The following is a 20,003-nucleotide window of genomic DNA, read 5'->3' as shown; positions in this document are numbered from 1 at the left end:
TTTCAATGTGCATCAAAGGTGAAGGCAGCCTGCTGTGTGTTGTGTTATGGACATATTTCTTTACTGTGGCATGGCATTTTTTACTGTGCATCAAAGGTGAAGGAAGCTGAAAGCAGCATGATGAATGTTCCTACATAATACTGGCCTTGATGAGTGTTACTGTGTGGAACTGGGCCACATTGGAAAGGCCCGTCTGGATGAATTTCTTTGTTGTGGCATGGGATTTTTTAATTGCCATCAAGGGTGAAGGCAGCATAATGAGTGTTCCTATGTGGTATTGTCCTATATTGCTTGTGCCAGTCTGGACATATTTCTTTACTTTGGCATGCCATTTTTTACTTGACATGAAGGTTAAAGGATACATGATGAATGTTCTTTGTGTGGTTAGACTAATCGACATTTTTGCAGCCATTCTGTATATGTTTTCTTATGGTAGCATGGCATTTATTACTTAACGTCACGAGTATGAAGCTCATTACAGGTTTGCTGGAATTCCAGCGGTAAATCCCCTGGAATACTGGCAAATGGAATTACCAATACCGCAACTTGGCAAGGTGGTATTACCATGGAAGGTATTGGCGCCCAGTTACGTCAGGGTTCAGCACGTGGTGCAAATAAAGAAACTAAACTAAACTATTACCTCTGGCAGTAATATCACCTGATTACAAGGGGTGGTTTGCTGGTGTAAATCCCAATGTAATGGAGTCTGTATGACTACATTCGGGATTTTTGACGGTATAACTGCTGCCGGTATTACCAGATGGTTATGCCAGCGTTTTTTCAAAAATCAACGTTATTACCATCTGGTAATACCGGTGACAGTTAGGGGTGTCACGGTATTCGTTTTATGACGGTACGATAACCTTCTTGCCAAATGACGGTATATCATGGTTATCGCGGTATAGCAGGTGGAGTTAACTGATCTTAACAAATATTTTCTAAAAGGTCATAAATTGACAGATGTATCATCACAAACAAAACCAGGCACCCAGGGCCAGAATTGGGCTTTTCAACATACTTTCCACTGAAATGCCTTGCTTCCACCAAACACAAACACATGTGTGGAGAGGAGGGGGTGGGGTGGGGGCCTGCTGCAACTGGCAAAGCAAACTGAATAGCTTTTCTTAAGTGGTCATTTAGGCTTTTTGCTTCCCCACTGGCTACTGGTGAAGATGAACATGTTGCCATCTTGATAACCTGCATGCCACAGATCAATGGAGGCTGATGGTAGTATACGCTTGTGCACACGCGCACGCACGCACACACACACGCGCACTTTCTCTTTATGTTACAGCCTTTAGTTTATTTGCGGGCCAAAAGGTGTTCAGTAATCACTGACATGTTACCCTTTGGTATGGCAGCAGGGAATACCCACAGAGATGAGTGAATTTCGCAGTGTGACTTATTATATGTAAATTCAATGATAGAACCAGGGAAATCCCCCACTGCCATATGTTTAGAGAACATTATCCATTATAAATATATAAACCCCAAAGCCGCCACCCTAAAGTAAACCCTTTTCCTTCTTGGCACTGTATCTATTCTTCCTATTGCTAATATATTGATTTTGTGTAAGGCATGTGTGGTTTATGGAATGGCATTAAAAACTGCTCCAACTGAAACTACTTGGCAGACGGCATATCCAACAGTGCAAAACCAAGACTGCGCAGCAATTGCTTACTGCAGCCTTTCCAAATCAGATTGAAAAGCACACTTAACGGTATGAACGGTATAACGGTATAAACAATGTGACGTTTATTATTGTTCATTTAAGTGGTTCACGGAATCTTTAACGGTATACCGTTATACCGTTACATCCCTAGTGACAGTAATACATGCAAACTTGTAGTTTCGCAGTGCAGTAAAAATGGAGCTAAACAGTATTACCGCCACTTTTTTCCCGCACCGCCAAACTCGTAAGGATAGTGTTATTACCTGTCTAGACTTGCCTACATTGATGTAGCCAAAACTGGATCCACATATTTTCTTAATATAGCGTGGCATTTTGTACTGGTAAATCCAACATGAGTATGGTCTTATATGGTAATACTGGCATATATTGCTGCAGTTTCCATTGACATATATGTGCAAAGGGGTGTTGGTGACTTGCATCTGTTGGATTTTTTCATGTGTTACCATACAAAACCGATTGCAAACTGTTGCCTTTTACACAATTTTTCAGAGAAAGTATGTTGGAAATGCACTATTTTAAAGCAATTTTTTAAAAATGTTCCACCATAAATCACCCTTGTTTGGTTCAGGCTCCCTTGCTACACATCTCCAATTAAAAACTGTTACACCTGCCATTGCTTCCAGTCTCCCTTTAAGCCTGCACCTCTTCTTCATCCCTACTCTCGCTCAGTCCCTCCTCTATTTACCCTATTCTAATATGCTCATACCATTTAATTGTGTATTTATTAATTTTTGCATTTGTTAAGCGCACTAAACCCAGCGGCATCAAGGCACCATCATTCCTCTTCACTGGCTCACCTGTAGACACGCTCTTGATCCTCAGGGCCTCCTCTTGACCACCTGCCTCAGGTGAAGTTCACTTTCAGCAGCCACGATTGGCTGCTCATTCTGTAGGTGGTAGTTGATTAAGTGGCTGATGCTCTCAAATAGAACATCTTTCGTCCTTACCTGAAATAAAGGCATTTGACAATTTCAGCGACCATGGGAGGATGCAGGAAACAACAAGACCACGTGCAGCAGCAGAGAGAAGTTCCGTTTCAGTATATTGAAGAGTAGGGATCTGGCAAAGAAATTGATCTTGGTTCCAGGCGATGGCTGTTTATTACACACAGATATGGATACTCAGAATCAAACGCTAGGAGGTCAATGATTCAATTGGCTGGTATCAATAAATCACTCAAAAGAGATCAATAACTCACTCGTTAAACCATTAATGAATCAGAAGATAAAGGGATCCAAGAATTACTAGATTGGAATCAATTTACAATGGGAAAGTGGGCCGATGAATCATTGTGCGGGGTCAATGAAATGTTAGGCAATGGTCAATAATTCATGTGCAGGAATGTGTACTGATTACAGTGTGGGTAGCTCACAGATAATTGTTTGATAACTTGCATGATGAACTTAAATTCGGGTGGAACAGAATGGTTTTGCTTTATTTTTAATCAGCGTTGTGCTAAATTGAATGGAGATGGGTTAGGTTCGTTTGAATTGTGTTTCATTAGGTCTGGTTGGATTGTTCTGGTAGGTTTAGCATATGGATTGCACCTACATAAAGTAGTCTTTACGTGTGCAATCAAACATATATGACTAGTCAGGGATCTAAATGCTGTTCTATCACTGGCAGAAACGTGTGTAGGTTGACCAGATGTCCAAGGTGCATTGCACATTAGCACTAGGTCAGAGTTTAAGATTAACTCCTCAATGGCCCACTATTGCATTCAGTATCTTAATTAATCCATCTGTTCTTTGACCCATTACATGCTTACTTGCTAGGAACTCATTCTCTTTTTTTGAACAAAGTTAGGTTTAGCATTTCAGACAGTGATTATAGAATAGTGTTTCCACGGAAGCTTACCACTCCCTCAGGGTCCACCAGCAGGAGGTGCTTTGGTTGTCCAATGTGCATCCCAGTCAGTACATACTGACCAGGGTTTGTTATGCTGTCTCTCACCAGGAAGTCCCCATCCATCTGCAAGAGCTTCTCTGCCTCTCGCCGGCTCATCTTCCCATGATACCATGGCTCCCGCCTTAGTTGTTCTTCCGTGGGGGCGATGGGTGCCTTCCTGGTTGGTGGACTGGGCCACTGGTCACCGACGGGTGGGCTACCAACAACGATGGATTCATGCATCTTCAGGGCATCTTCAAAAGGCCCTGAAAGTGAAAATAGACACGTAAACTAAATCATTGGTAACTTGTGAAACTCACTGCTCGATGCCCTGTCTGATATCCTGAACGCTGAAAGCTTCTCAACATGCAAGAGAGTCCATGTAGGTGAGAGGGTATGCAGATCTTTCTTATTATGCAATCCTTTCTATTGGTGGATACTGAGTGTATTAAGGGCCAGATGAGTATGATATCCATAGAATTGACCAATGGAATGCTATATCCACGTGGCCTGTGGGATGGGTAATGCAATGCAGAAAATTGATGGTTTCCTGTTTCAGTTCAATGCTTTACTAGACAGACCCTCTAAGGAACCTCAATCTTTAGCACTCTTTAGCATAACTTGTACCAACCCAATTGTTACCCTCCTAAATATCGTATCTTCTATCACAAGCTCTGCTTCTGTGTGTGCCCTACCTCCATTCAATGGTGTCTACCCCAAGCTCCTTCAGACCTCATCTGGCACCTATCCTGTTCTCAGCATCCCCATAGTGTGCCTCTTGTTCACCAAGTCCTCTTCTCTGACACCCTGATGTATCTGTCTGCTTCTTCTGCTGTCATTCTACTCATTCTACTCATTCTACTCATGACCGCCTTCCCTACCATGCTTGTGTCTCTCTGGGTGTTCAAGTTAATCCCCTTCCCTCTTTACTGGTTCACCTCACTTTCTTTTTTCTCCGAAATCTATCATTATATAATTAGTGTAACCCTTCCATTCCAATTAGAACTTCTCCTCTTAAAAAAGAAACCTACAGATGGCCTTAAAATTGGAGAAAAAAAACACAGTGGAAGAATACGGGGGCAGCTACATAGAAAATGTTGTGTCTAATCAAGTATGTTTGAAACATGCCTTTACAGCTCATTCCTCCACAAGCCATAGCGCCTTCTCACCGCTCAGTCTAATTAAAATTGTTCATCTTTACTCATAGTGTTTACTAAGAACTAATTTACCATCTCAACACCCTTATATCTATCTTTTGAAAGATATCTCTACCTCCCAAAATTGGCCTAGACTATCTCCCCACATCTGCTCTCCGCTGTCTCCCCTTCTCCTTTGACTTATTATTGGGTTAGAAGCTTGTTCTTCTCTAGTTTGCACTTCTGTTTCTGAAGACTTTTCATCCCATTTTAGGATCGCTGCTCCGCTCATAAGATACATAACTTTACCCCACCATATTTTCCGCCCTTTTGTCTCCTCCATTGCCTAACTCCCTATTGGGTCACATACATTAACCTTTCAGCTGTGCAGTCTGGTACTTACGCATATCGAAGAGGTCTTTCTTGGGGCTGTCTTCGGGGGCACGCGGTCCCACAGTCTCGGTGTCCCAACCATCTAGGTTCTGCGTATTGACGTACATGTGCACGTCATAGTCACGGGAACCAAGTGGTCTTCTGTCAGGTTGCAGATAGCCATCAATGGACTGTGCTTAAGGACAGAAACGCAATTTAGCATTAGAGTACATCGACTCAGATATGACATGCACGACACTTCAGCTCACACTCCGGTACATCCTTGTATCCACAGATATGTGCAATGCACTGCAGGTCAGGCCACAGGTATTTCTTTTAACACTTCTTAGTGGTGACCTTCAGTGCACTCTTCTGTTCTAGTAATATGCCTAACAGAAAAATCTGCTTGTGAAACTCCATTGTGGCCTGTGTCCTCTGCAATTCCCATACCATTTCAGCACTGGGACCCATACACGCCCATGCCAGTGCACTACAAACATGTTTTGCAGCCCCCATACGAAGTCAGTACTGGGATGCTCACACAGCCCTGCCCTCACAACCATGCATTGGATCACCCATACCTTATTAATACTAGAACCCACATACACCCTTCCCAGTGCACCCCAATCATGCCTTTAAACCCCCTTCTATACCAGTACTGGGGCCCACACTGGTGCTCAGGGCTTTAAGTGGACCTGGGCTCAAAAAAGGGAAGTTGATCCAGTGCTCTGCAGGGTCACCCCAATGTCACCCCCCCATGTCCCACCATCTAAACCAGGAGTGCAAGTGCGCATGTGAACACAAATCTCACTGCTATGGGCCCTTGCAGGAAGGCGCGCGGGCATAGATGCTCTAGCGGTCCCCTTGTGGTGCTAGATGGCAGATGATTGTATGTGAATGGAGACTCCCCCCTGGAACATGGTAGTCAGTCCACTTCTGGCAGAAACCATCTCTGAGCTAGCTCAAATGAAGACAATACAAACACATACTTGAGTGGTACGAGCTTGAAGATGACAGTCTGCAAGCCCCACCCTACGATCATCTGTTTCGGCAGGGGGCATGAGGGGCTGCAAGAGACGTGTTCCCAGGGGAAGGTGAAGCTTTCTTTTACTGCCTGTCCCAGCAAGGCCGTGCTGTAACCCCCCTGACCCCTCCGCCCGCTTGTGATGCTCTGGACACCCCCCCCCCCCCAAAACTCCCCAGCTGCCCAGCAGTAGCTGCACAGCGCTGGCCTGACTAGTACTTTACTGCTTTTCACTGTTTGTTTTGACAGGGCATTTAAAGTGGGGGCTATTTATAAGTGATGGCTCATTTAAGTAACCATTGTTTTACATGGGCGTTCTTGACTCTCAAAATCACACACAAAGCAGCAGTTACTAGCCCAAATAGTGATAAGAACTCGAAAAGGGGCATTTTTATTCTGAATGCACACACAAAGCACCAGTAAACTGCCCAAATCTACGCCTTATTTCACTAGAATTAAAATATGTCACACAGAAAGTTGTGTACTCCTTTATTTTCTTGTATTCTTGCTACACCAAAGAGTCTTTTTTACGGAATGTAACTTTTTCCTTGCATATTGAGCATACTATTGTCAAACCAGGCAGGTTACAGTGGATTGCTATGGAGTTTACCTGCTTCTCACGTAGGAATCCAAAGCATTTGCGCCAGCCTGAAAATACATGCTGGTGAAGATGCTGGAGTATTTGCATGGCGAAGAGGAAGAGTGAGGCCGAATCATAACCTACGATCCTCCCCTCCTCTCCGCCATCCAAATGCATGAAAATATTGGATTTTTCGCATTGATTTTACTCCAACCCCCATATGGAAAATGAGCTCCATTATCTTTTTCAGTGAGTCCAAGTCTTGAAAGTACACTTAGAAAACCCACAGACTACTTTTTTAGGCTTCCACTGCATTACATTGTGATATTTGTAGTCCCTTATTAAAGATAAGGGTAAATAACGCTATAAAATACTTTTTTCTGAACATATTTAAGTATTTATATATGTACCTGAGTACTTTGTTATGACTTGTGTACTTTTTGAGTCATCTTTATAAAACAGAGTATATTTCAAAGCCAAACATGGGGGCGCGGAGGGCAAAGTGGGAGAAGGAAAGTGGGTCATGATGATTTGCCATGTCCAGGGATTTGGAAAGAGAGGTTGCTGGCCTGGAGACTGGAGGGGTTGTTTTTCCTGGTTTTGTCGCTGTGCTGATATTGAGGGTAAAAGTGGAGGGTATAGGTGGGCGCGCAGCGTCTTCCCACTTTTTCCAGAGGGTGGACAAACTCTCCCTGGGGTGTTATGTTACTGAACATGAAACTCTATTGAAGATAGTTGCTGTAGGAAGCCTTGCAGGACTTTGAGTCATGATGATGTGTGATTTTGCTTTTTTTTATTTTGTATTTCTTTACATTTGAAATCACTTTATGGCTTTGCAGAGTTGTCCTGCCTGACGTGTACTGAGATATTAGTGCATCTGCTCATGTACCTCACCACATACCCTTATGGCACAGACCCTAGTCAAGGGTCCAATAAATAATGACTTGGAACTTTGATTTGTTCTACTTTAAGGGAGAGTATATCCAGGTAGGAATGTACCAAGCAGGCAGTGTTGGAATATCTGCCTCGTTACGCAGGGCACACCCCTGCAGTGCTTTCTGTTCTTAGGCCATGCCTATCAATTCTTAGACCACACCCAAAACGTAAGCCATGCTGTCAAACGTGACCACGCTCTCGCTCCTTTGATTTCTACCCCACTTAAAGCACTGTTAGTGCCCATGGATGGGTGCAATGTCAGCCCTTAAGTGCAAAGTAAGTAGCAATTAATGACCCCGAGTAGCCTTGACCCGCAGGTGTTTTAGCATCCAACAGGGTGGCATCTGCTGGCTGAAAGAAGAGTGCCTGGTGAAAACATGCCGATCCACCTCTCACTGCAAGTCAAGCTGCAACAGTGCAGCCTGTGCAGTGGGATGGTGGGGGGGTTACATCGCAGGGGGGTGGACAGTCAGCATGTAGGCCAGGATAGGAGACCAGGTTCCCACCCACAGAAGAGCAGAAGTCATAAGAGGGGATGGGCTCCAACACTTAGGAGCGGGAGAATCTATGTGATTATTGTGCGCCCCCATATCTTCACATAGATCATGATCTACTGTGTTCCCCTTACCTGCAACCCGTGTAGCCAAATATACCTCTTGGCAACTCACTCATCTTCATTCCTGTGCCTCGCCTCGCCAGTCTCCATGCGGCGCAAGTTCCCTCTCCCTACAGTGGGTCAGAACCTCTGCCGCAGGGTCCTTTTTCATTTTAGATTTTTTTGTAAGTCTTTATTATCCGTTCAAATCCATGTAATGTAAGCGGGGGACACCCCCGCAAACCTCGAAGCCATTATACCATCCAAGGGAAGCGGGGGACACCCCTGCAACCGCTGTTCCCCTTGTTCGGTATAATGGGTTTCAGTATTTTTGTTACTGCCGAATGCGCAGTGAAAGTGCATTCGGCATTTCCTTCTTTTTGAGTGATACCGGAGCAGGAGGCTTTCTGGGTCTCACCCGCGTAAGGCCAATGGATAGGATCGGTGATGGTGCACAGGGGATGGGCATAGGAAGAAGGACACACTAGACAGAAGCAGGGAGAGCCGAGGCACTGACACTGCAATCAAATCCCCGTTCAGGTGGGGATGTCTGAGTTGACTGGAGGCATAGAAAGGGAAAAGGAGCAGCGTGGGCTAGTGGCATGAACATTCCGGTGGTCAAGCCATGGATGAAGCTAGAATTCCTGCCACCTAACGGTTCAAGCCCACGTTCCTAGCCATCTGATTGGCTGGCTCCCCCCACCCGTGTGCTAAAGGCTAATAGTGGCCAGAATTCCAGCATCCTAATTGGTTCGGCCTCCATGAACATTCTCAAAAGGGTGTTAAGACACTACTTGTTCGCTTAGACACTCAGCCAGACACTGAACATTCTAATATCCGCTCGCAGTGTTTTCCTTTGCTTTTAGCGCTCGCGGTGAGGAGGACTGACGTTTTGCTGCTGATGTTTAGAAAAACTTTTCGGATTTTCTGACCTGGTTCTGACTTCATAGGGTCCTTATCTGGCAGTGGCCCTTAGTGCTTATGATGTACATTGGTAAGTGCAGTCACTGTCTGCTGCTTTAGGACTCAAGACAAGCGATACAATAGTTTCTCTTTTCAGGGGCTAAGTAAGACCACCAGTTTCTTATTGAAACAAGAGACAGTAGTGGTTTTCTTAGGCACCTCTTGACCGAGTTATTCAAGATGAGTTAAGGGTTGCATTTTTTATATAGTTACAATTCTTAATGGGCTGCGATGTTCATCACGTGACCTTTGACCTCATGGTATGAAACATGCAGAATATTCTGCGTTCTGTTCCAGGGGGAGAAGTAAAAGAACAAGAGAGTCCCCACACATCTGCCTACAGATTGAAAGTACTTCCTACCGCACCTGCCAACACTAGGTCAGAGAAATGGATCTACCAAACCAAGAGACCCGAGTGCCTGCATAGGGCCACCTTGTCGTTCCAATAATTTCATGGAGCTGCTTAGCGCCTCTGACACCATCGTTCAGCTAGGAGGCACTATCGACATCAAAACAAAGCATGTCCACCAATGACAAAGATCGAATGGGATCCTAGAGCAGACTTCTAAGGATCCCTGCGTGGTAAACCCACTGGGCTAGAACGCAATGCTGACCCCTCTGGGATTGCAATGAATGTCCATGTTTAGATAATCTCAAACTTTCCTGCCATGTTATTGTCTAGCAAAGGGCCAATGTTTCTGAAGGTAACCTCTATGCAGAACAATGAACATTTAAATATATGGTGATATCTGATTGTTATTTATTTATTCTGATTGTGGATAGTATCGCATATATATATATATATATGTGCTTACATTTTAAGTACTATGTTAGAGTTATTTAGGTGTTTACTGGGACATTGGAAGTTATTTTAAGTATTTTAAACTGTATATCACATCTTTCTGTATCACCTCTGTATATCACAAGCTTTCCGTTGCATCATACTATTAAGGGCCAGATTCTAATCCATGTGGATGTCTGCAAAAATCAAGATGGAACATATTACGCCTGCATCGGCCTGTTCAAAGCCTCCTAGCACAGAGTGTTTCCCCGGATTGGTAATCGCCCACTCACGCACAACCATGCCATAGTGCGAGACGCGGTTATTACGGCTGCCACGAAGTTGGATCATTTTGGAGGATTGTGCCACTTTTTTCTGCTCCAGCATAACCCTGCCACAATCTGTCAAAATGCACCCTGGAATGGTGGCAGCCATTGTGTACATCATTCAGAGTTACCATATGCATTCCTGTAGATGCGCTGACCCACCTCTGCCATTTGCTGAGACGGATCAGTGTTGGGGCAGAATCCACAACAAATGGTCACAAGTAGTCAGTTTCTTTCCTGTGGTGATAACCTAACCCAACAATAAGACTAAGCTACTAAAAAGTGAACCATGGAAGGCAGCTAATGTGCCTGTGAAGAGACCTGAGTAGGAAAGGATCTCAAATATTCTATGGAAGGATTTAACTGGCTCTCCTTTGAAGGGTTCCATGTGTTAATATCCCAGCAAAAATATTGCCATGCAAAAATATCGCCATACAAAAATATCGCCATATTTTTGCGGCGATATTAAGGCATGGAACCTGCGGGGGACGCCCCTGCAAACCACCCATTATTTTTAAAGGAGCGGGGGACATCCCCGCAACCTCTGCTCCCAAAAACCCCAAAAATTATCCCCCAAAAATATTTCCTATGGCCGTTCCAAACGACCATATATATGCCGATATTTTTGATGGTGATAATATGTAGTGATACCCTTTGAAGTTCAAAGGCATCCAGCGACCTACCGAGAGCCTTCTCAGACGTGTGGTCCAACACCCAGTTCACCCCAACACACCAGAGAAAACGAAACCACAGAACGCGGGAAGGTGAGCAAGATCTTCCCACTTTTTTTCAGATGGTGTACAAAATCCACCGGAAGTGTTTTGTTACTGAATATAAAACTCTATTGAGGAGAGTTGCTGTACTAAATCACACACCATAACACCACCAAAGCCTTACCAACTAAACACAGTGACTGGTTTTTCCCAACAAAATCAACAGCACAATAAAGCTCTGTTGCACTTTCCATCCCCTCCTCCTGAACCCTCCTTGCTTTCAGATCGGCCAGAGCGACTGGAGACCAAGGAAATGGCAGCAGTGCACGGTGTAAATCACAATGACACATAACATAATGTGGTCCTCAGTCATGTCTGTTTAGCTCTGTACTGCATACCATAGCATTCCAGAGTTCAGGTTATGTATTACCTATGCACTTCAAATGGACGTCGACCATAATTATGAAATGAATCGGAATGCAAACCTGCCAGTCCAAGGGTGTCATTGTCCCAATGTGCGCCCACGTGGAGGTTTTGGTCTCGTCTTGAGGGAGAGCCCCCCTGTGAAAGAGAAACAGGGAAATTGACGAGGGTCAGCATTCGGACATTTGTGATCACACAGGAAAGAAACACACCTTTTAAGCTCTTAATCTTGAAGTCTACCTTGTAGAGTTAGAAATGGTGATCTAATTCGAAAAGACCGGGGATCAAGGGAAGCTGACTCAATAAGAACGGATGAGTAGATGTGGGGGGAAATGTGTGCTGCGCTATTAAAGCAACTAGCAAAGTCTGCAAAACAGATGGGAATGGTATAGGTTTTTACATCCATAATCACTTGAAACAGCTATTCAAAGGGTGGCATAGCACTCTGGTTGCATTCAGAAGGTGTGCAACAGTGCGAGAATGGTAGTGTGTGTGTGTGTGTGTCCTGATGACCAGAAATGAAGCAACATGTAAGATGAATCATGGTCGTACATACAATTAAGAAGAAAACTCGATACTGTAAAGACCAACGTGGCTGCAGGAATCCTGCGTAACACTTTCAGAGGATATCACGTAATAATGTCTCCTCGCATTATGTCGCTGGGAAAAGCCACGGGTGACATTATATATGTTGACATCATGTATGGGGACGGGTTGCGGTGATGTCCCCTGATCCCATATAACATTTTTAAAAAACAGGGGTTGCTGGGGTGTTCCCCCATGTTCAATGGATTAATGTCACTGCAAAAAAGGCGACTTTTTGTCAGGCAACATTTTTGCGGGGCCATTATTACATGGAACCTTTCAGAGCTGTAGAAGTAGAAGGCCACGAGAGAAGGTTGCAAGATGATGGCGTATCAACATGTGCCAGAACTAGTTGTTGAGTAAACCCAATGTAAACAGATGAGCATGCTTTAGGTGAGTTGTAAGTGGTGGTTGCACAGCTGACGGCTTTCTTTGGGATCCAGGGAGGATATCATGCAACACAGAATGCAGAACATTGGCATTGGGGGTAATGCGGCACGCATCTGTTTTGGAGACTCTGGAGGGCATTCCTTAGGTCCTATCTTGCTGAAGGAAATGGAGAGGGGGTACCTCTGCACTCACCTGGATGAAGTGGTTTGTGCTGTGTGGTGTAGGTTGAGTATGCACGTGGCCCATCAGTGCTCCTTGTCGGATCCGGGAATCCATGATTCCTCCCAGGGGCGGCTCCTTCCCAGGAATGCTGTTGTAGTAATCATGCTCAGATGATTCTTCCTCGTCTCCCCAGGCGGACTCATCGTTGGCCAGCATTCTGTGGAAAGTCCAAAGAGCCAAAGATGGAAAGTCACAGAAGAGAAATTATAGAAAGCAATTTCAACGCAGGATTGAGATAAACAAGGTGCACTACATCCAAATCCCTTGCATATAAAGAAAAGGGCTTTATGGCTGTGGGTAAAGGTATTCCTATGTTCTGGGGTACCTCTTGGTAACCGTAGGCAGATTCATTAATTCCTGATTCTGATGCATCACTCACATGCATGGGTTGAGTTCTAGCCCGCGTGTCTTAGTGTGGTGTGAAAAGGGTGCATATTTTAGTCATGAGGGAGCTTTAAGGTCACTGCCCTGAACAACTCCTATTGGCGTGAAGGTGGATCATGGTTTCATTTTGTAAGAATTGGCAGTAAAGTAAGAGGAAAATCCTTGGCTCTGCCGAGTATACATACTATTCAACTTTTTCATCCAAGCTCGGCCAAGGAGATGGCCACTGGAGATTGAGTTGGGATGAGGTCTTACCTGTCAGGTGGGACCACTACTTTGGGAGGACTGTGCAAATACTGCTTGAACCTCAGCTCAAAGGCCTGTCCAACTGTATTTATTACACTCTGGGCCAGACCATCACAGCACTCCAAGATATGGCAAGCTGGGGACAAAGAAACAAAGACACAGACATATGAACCTCCGAGTCCTATAAGCTAACAACTACACACCTTACTATATACATGTTTTCAGATTGCTATGTTTCAAAGGAATGTATTAGTTCCCATGGCTGATGTGGCCATAATTAGCATACTCACCTAATAGCATTACAGGAATTTGTAAGAAAGAAATCTGAAGATCATACCTTCCCACTTGACAAAAGAGAACACCCAAGTCCTGCAACAATCAAAGCTGTATCCCTAATTTAAACACAATCCCTGTGAGCAGCATGTATACGTATTGCTTCTTTTATCAGCCAAATCAAATCAGCCACAGATCTGGATGATGGTTTTCCCCCCAATCTGTCTTCAATAATGGTCATGAACAGTCTATTGAGATGCTATTTATCATTTCACAACGAAGTGGCTCCTTGCCATTCAACTCGGGTGAAAGCACCCGCACCGTCCTGCATTGGCCCTGGCCACAGCCACGCAGTGAGTGGCGCAATGTGCAAGGTGCCGACACCTTGTAAGGTGACAGAAGCAGTATCAATCACGCGTCTCTGTATGGGCCGCATTACGAGGCTGTTGGTGTGGGAAAAAAGTGGTGGTAATCTGTTACCACCACTTTTCCTGTGCTGCCGGAATCACCACTGGTGGAATTACCACATGGTCATTCTGCCAATTTTTGGAGGAAAATGTGGTGGTTTGATGCTGGTGGTAAATCCCTCAATTTTCCTCCCATAATTGTAAGAATACCCACTCGGTATTTCCACTGATGGTAATTCCACCAAAAATCCCCAATGGAGTCATATGGACTCCAGATAATTGGGATTTACACCACCTACCGCCAGTTGGAATCTAATGGTAAACCCACAGAAGCAAGTGGCAGTAACAGTAATTCCATTTTGGAGTATTTCAGCAATCTCGTAATGAAGCCCTATGTCTGATGCACTCTTACCCCACAGCCACTGGAACACTACATTCAAAAGTACTATTAGAAAAGTGTGAAACAAATAAAGGCAGGCAAAATGCTGCACGCATTTCAATAAAGATGTCACAACAGGCACAATTGTGATCAGCATTTTACCCAAAAGTCAAAACAATGTTGGATGTCAAGTAGTTCCTAACCTGTGATATTTGATCCCTGGAAGGATTATTTAATCAGCTTAGAAATGTCACTATATGTATAGACTATTTTTAGGTAGCAAGTCAGTGCAGAACCCTACGTCCAACCAAGCAGCAATGTTAAAAGCTGCTCCAATTGTGCATAAGCATACATACAGTACTGTAAGCTGTAACTTGTAGTTGTATTTATTTATGTCATTGATTTTTGTATTTTAATTGCTTGAAGACATCAAAACAAAAACACCAATCCAAATGTTTAAAAAGGCCAATTCGGTCAAAAATACGTGGACAGGGGCAAGAGTCAAGCCCAGCTCTGCCGACTTCCTGCCACCGTAGGTATATGCTATCACCACTTCACCACCAGCATCAATATGGTGAAGCCTTGGGAAGCGTAGATGACCATCACCACATCTGTATATGTCTCAATGCACTCTGCTACAAAGTGACAATCGCATTGCACCGTGCGAGGGCAGGAAAAGATCATTGTCTCTCCAAGCATCTTCTTCTGTTTTCATTTACACCATTACAAAACCAACAAAACAAGCATTGGTGAATCTGGTTTTGCCTTTCGTATAGGCATTTGATAGACCTTCACCACATACCAGTTATTGCCATAATTTGCTCTGTTATTCACCCCATATTAGAGGTATTACTATAACATTATAGTTATTGCCATAGAAATACAAGGTATTCACCCCCTACACAGGTACTCCTCTTACTGATAATCAAGACATCTTGTACCCACAACAAGATACCTCAACCCTCAAATTAAAGGTCAGTTGCCATTCTTCTGAATTATAACCACTTAAAGCCTGGCTGAGGAGGTGGTACACCCTTTTTGTCTATTGTCTTTTTCCATCCAGCCCCACCGTTTCTCATGCATCTTACTATACATTTGAATTGTATCTATGCTCTGCCTCTTACTACTCTTACATCAAAATGGTACATTCACACTGCAGTTGCCAATAGTTGCCACTGGTTTCCAATTAACTTTATAATGGATTTTTAGTGGCTGTTCTCAACTAGCATCTCTGACCATGATGGTGGTGTAGAGATAGAGTTAGATTTTGGGAATAGGGAACAGTCAAGACTACAGCTAATAAACGTTTATCTGATATCAACTACAGTACAGCATTGTTTTCATGCGTGTACAATGCAACATTAAAAGGTGATATAAGAAATCGCACGTTGCCACAAGAAAAAAGTTGAAGCAGGCGTGCTCCCCAAACGGGCAAGGCAGCCCAAGACAGACTCTGATGGAATAGAGTGACAGAATGCTACTTCCGATAAATTTGTAAATGTTTTAGAAGAAATACATACTAAAAATTAGAAATTAAGTATGCTAGGGTCGAGCATGACAACGATAATGTAAGAAAGTTTTCAAAAAGTTTTCTTAAGTTTGTATAAACTAAATGAAAAAAAAAATAATAAAAAAAATAAATAAATAAAGGTGATATTCACAAGACTTGATTAGCACGGTTGCCACAATTTGGAGATGTATCACGACTGCATAACAGAATATGTCGCTGCTCGATGTTATCAAATAGGAACAGTTTAGTAATTGGACATGTAGGGAGGCCTGAATGTAATATGGCAGGTAGACAGGCCCAGATGCATTGGAACAACATTGGCATCTTGCCGAATACACTTTTAAAAGGATAGCCAATCCTACTTGGTAGGGACCTTCTTTTGCATTTCATTGTTTCATTGACTAGATAGGGCAAAGGGGAGACATGTAGAATATCACAAAGATATACAGGGCAGCACGGTACAGAACAAAGTTGTATTGGAAGGGTAAAAACGTGGATCGTAGGTGGGTTCTCCTAACTCTCCTCCTCACCACCCCATGAAAGGTGGAATGCAAAAAAGGAGAAAGGTGGAAGGGGCTTGGATGCAGTGAAGTACTTGAATGGGATTTATTGAATATTCCCTAAATCTGGTGCACTATTTTGTAATCTAGATCATCATGTTTGAAAGATTATTTTATCAAAGCTTTTAGCCTTTACAATCATGGCAAGACACACATCTCAAAGTCCTGCACTCAAGAGGCCGCCAGCCTTTTAAGGATGTGACTGACAGAGCTCAGCCAAACACCCCCATCATTGGTGCTGAACCTCGTTAGATTGTTGATAGTCGATAGAGCTGCATTTTTGTTATGCGTGATGCAAATACAAGTTGCAGTCCCACAAAAAGATTCATACAATACGTTTTAGATCTCAACTGGTGATTTTCAGTTTAAGTAAATAGCTTACTTTTCAGGGCTAGAAAGAAGAAAACAGCTTAAACATGCACAGAGCAGAGTAAACAATTAAGCAGAGGGCTGCCTCCCGCAGCTTGAATCTTCAAACCATAGCCTAGTATAAAGGTAATTATATCCCTAAAGTTATCCAGCATAAAGCACACATTGTCATGGATATGCAACTTTTGCCTCCCCATACATTTTGTACTATAACTCCCATTCAGCTCTAGCCAGTCTGGTGAGGGATTGTGGGAGTTGAAGTCCAAAAAATCCAGAGAGTCACAGGTTGCAGGGCACCATATAAAATCCAAAACTAGCTTTTCCAGTTCTAATATTTGTTGGTTTTGTAAGAGTAAATGAAAACAGACACAGACACACTATGAGAGGCAATGAGCCCCCCCACCCACCTCGCTTTGGTGCAGTGCAATGCCATTGTCAATTTGTGACACTTTGCATTGTGATGTATGTAGGGGTGGGTTGATATGCTATGATTCTTAAAGCTTTATCATTGCAACATTTGCACTGAAGTGGTGAGAGCATTAGCCTCCGGCAGCAGGAAGGCAGTGGAGCCGGGTTTGAACCTCATCCCCACCAGCACCTTCTTCAATCGCTCTTTTTTAAAATCTATTTTTGAGCGTTTGTTTTCTTGTCGTCAAGCAATTAAAATACAAAAATAAATAAAAATACAGAATACAAATACTATTTACAGTTTACCGTACTATATCTACACACGTATACACTTGGAGCAGCATTTAACGTTGCAGTTTGGTCGGTCAAGGAGTTTGCTAGCTGGAGATAGACTCTCCATGTATAAAGAACTTCAGGGACAGCTTGAAATAATCCTCCATTATGAGATAATACAGATTTGGCACTAATTTACAACCAACATTGTTTTGGGATTTTGGGTACACTAATCCTAATAACAATGATGTATTTTTATTGTGACATCATTGCTGAAATGTACATTATGGTTTGCTGTGTTTTTTCCCTCTTTTTAATTTCATTATCTTTCTTGCTGTAGATTTACATTTTGGGTTTTGGTGGAGTTGTGGTGGTGAGGTTAGCCTGCTGGAAAGTACTTAATGATGCCTCTGTTTGCACCTTGCAGCTTTTCGCATGGGACCCAGTGCTGTCAGGTGTGAATGACTTTGGGGGAGGAGGTGAGTGAGGAGAAGCTCGCATGAACCCTTAAGAAATTCAGCGGATTAAGCATTGACTTTACAAAAACAACACTAATTAACAGAATCACATACAATAAAATTAAAAAAAAGCCAATTAGCAATGCTTCCAGGGCTGTACATACTGGGCTGAATTTAATTCTGTTAAAAAACAAAGCAAAATAAGGGAAATTGGCTTGAATGGCAATAGGGGTGAAATTTGGCAATTAACTTGGAGAAGCAATTGTTAGTCCTCACTTGAGTTTTCTCGTCGGGCATCCAAGATGTCAGCATAATGCAATGCTTATGACACAATGGGCATCATCAGGAGGTTGGAGGTATCCCGGCGGTAATAGTGCTGGGATACCGCCAACGCAAATAGAATTACTGCTACTCTGTCTGGCGCAATTTCCACCAAATCCCGAGTAGTAGTAAGGCGGTTAAGCCTCATTCCCCATTGTGTCCACATGACCTAATGTTTTTCTTTTGCGCTATTAGTGCCAGCACAAATAGCACTGCTCTAATAGCACCAATAAAACGGGCAGAAAGTGGAGATTTTTCCCTCCAGCAAAACGCTGGAAGTAAAACTCCAACTTTCTGGCCAACTCGTGATTGGCCCAGCCCTTAAACGTGCCGCTAACAGCATTACAGCTGCATTTAAGGGCTACCACCCAACTCCTGATGAGGCCCAATAACTCTAATTTAAATTCTACAGTGTGATAAATAAAATTACATAAAAATAAGAGGCCGATTCCACAAAAAGCATTGGAGAAAGTGGTATTCAAATTCTACTTTCATAACTGTTCCTCGTTTGCAGGGTCATATCGTAGCAATGCTGTGTGAGAGAAGGCTGCAGAAGCACAGAAGCACAGATGAGCATTAACACATCCCTGTGCATCATAATGCACTTGGCTAATGCAAAAGCTTGCGCCTGGGCAGCACGGTTCCCATCTAGCGCCATGCAGTGGAGATAGAGGAGTGGTGCAGTTACTTTCTCTTTCTGCATTTCGGCGAAAGAAAAAATAAATAAAGAAATAAACCAAAAAGAGGTCCCTCCATGCAACAACTGGTTACATCATATGTTGCCCAAAATTACAACTGTCGAGGACAGGTGCTGTATCAGCCTACATTTAAGAAGATGCATGACGCCGTGACGAATGAAAGAGGGAGTTGGAAAGCCCATTACTCTTTGCACGGGTTGAATGACCTTTGCATATCATGGGCAGCAGGTGGACTGTAAGCGTGAACATGTTGCCATGTTAATTCCGCCAATGGGACTGCAGGGTTAGTTTTGCATGAAGGTGCCTTTGCGTCTGTTGTATTTTTTTTTTTTTTAAACATGGGTAGAAACAGGTGCAGAGATCTGCCCGATACCCCCAGATTGTGAATGCACCTTTTGATGGTAATGAATTTCCCACCTGGGAGCCTGATGAAAATGCTGAAATGATGGGTTACTTCCATTATCAGCACAAAGGTAGGACCTCCCCTTCTGCCTCCTTCCAGGGGCTATTAAGACAAAAACTGTACTATGAGAGGCGAATGGGGAGGAAAACTATTTGCTTCACTAAACAATTCTTTATTCAATTATTCATTATTATTATTATAATAAGAGCCACCATAGCTGGCTGTATAGAAAGGTTGGACATGCATATGCACAGCAAAACAATACGCAATTATACTATTTCATCAGTTAAAATTCACAAGACTATTCATACACATAGACAATAATAAAGTGCAATGTGAAAAAAGTGCATTCAATCAGTTCACCATGATGGGTTACTTCCTTGACAGTCTCAGTGAGTAACAGGTATTAATACTCTGGTATGTGAGCTCACAAGGAGTTTGAGGGTCCTGCAGAAAATGTCCGGTGGACTATAGAGCACTTCACTAATCGCGCCCTCAGCGGTAGAGTGGGCCCTGGGGATGAAGCCTGACTCACTTTAGAGAGCGATGGCTGCATGCTGTTTCAAGCATTTTTTCTGAGCTTATTTGACTACTGTAACATGATCTACCGCAACATGTTCCAACCCTCCACAAGACACAACTGCTATTGCACAGAGCATTCATAATGATCTCTGGGCTAAAGATTCAT

The 20,003-nt window shown here is 43.4% G+C and overlaps 1 protein-coding gene across 3 annotated transcripts in view; it reads right to left on the bottom strand.

Annotated features, from left to right (window-relative positions):
• Positions 1 to 20,003, bottom strand: part of SHC2 (SHC adaptor protein 2) — a 708,489-nt gene that overhangs the window by 21,434 nt on the left and 667,052 nt on the right. For all 3 annotated transcript variants that reach the window (XM_069648025.1, XM_069648031.1, XM_069648016.1), the window contains 6 exons: positions 13,266 to 13,392; positions 12,597 to 12,783; positions 11,492 to 11,567; positions 5,120 to 5,284; positions 3,551 to 3,846; positions 2,491 to 2,640 (listed from right to left, as the gene is read on the bottom strand). In XM_069648025.1, coding sequence (XP_069504126.1) covers positions 2,512 to 2,640; positions 3,551 to 3,846; positions 5,120 to 5,284; positions 11,492 to 11,567; positions 12,597 to 12,783; positions 13,266 to 13,392 — 980 coding nt within the window. In that variant the 3' untranslated portion in view covers positions 2,491 to 2,511. The remainder of the gene's footprint in view (positions 1 to 2,490; positions 2,641 to 3,550; positions 3,847 to 5,119; positions 5,285 to 11,491; positions 11,568 to 12,596; positions 12,784 to 13,265; positions 13,393 to 20,003) is intronic.

Source organism: Ambystoma mexicanum, chromosome 1p (genome assembly GCF_040938575.1).
Source record: "Ambystoma mexicanum isolate Mex_15411 chromosome 1p, UKY_AmexF1_1, whole genome shotgun sequence".
In the NCBI taxonomy this organism is placed as follows: domain Eukaryota; kingdom Metazoa; phylum Chordata; class Amphibia; order Caudata; family Ambystomatidae; genus Ambystoma; species Ambystoma mexicanum.
This window is presented reverse-complemented; position numbering and strand designations above follow the sequence as displayed.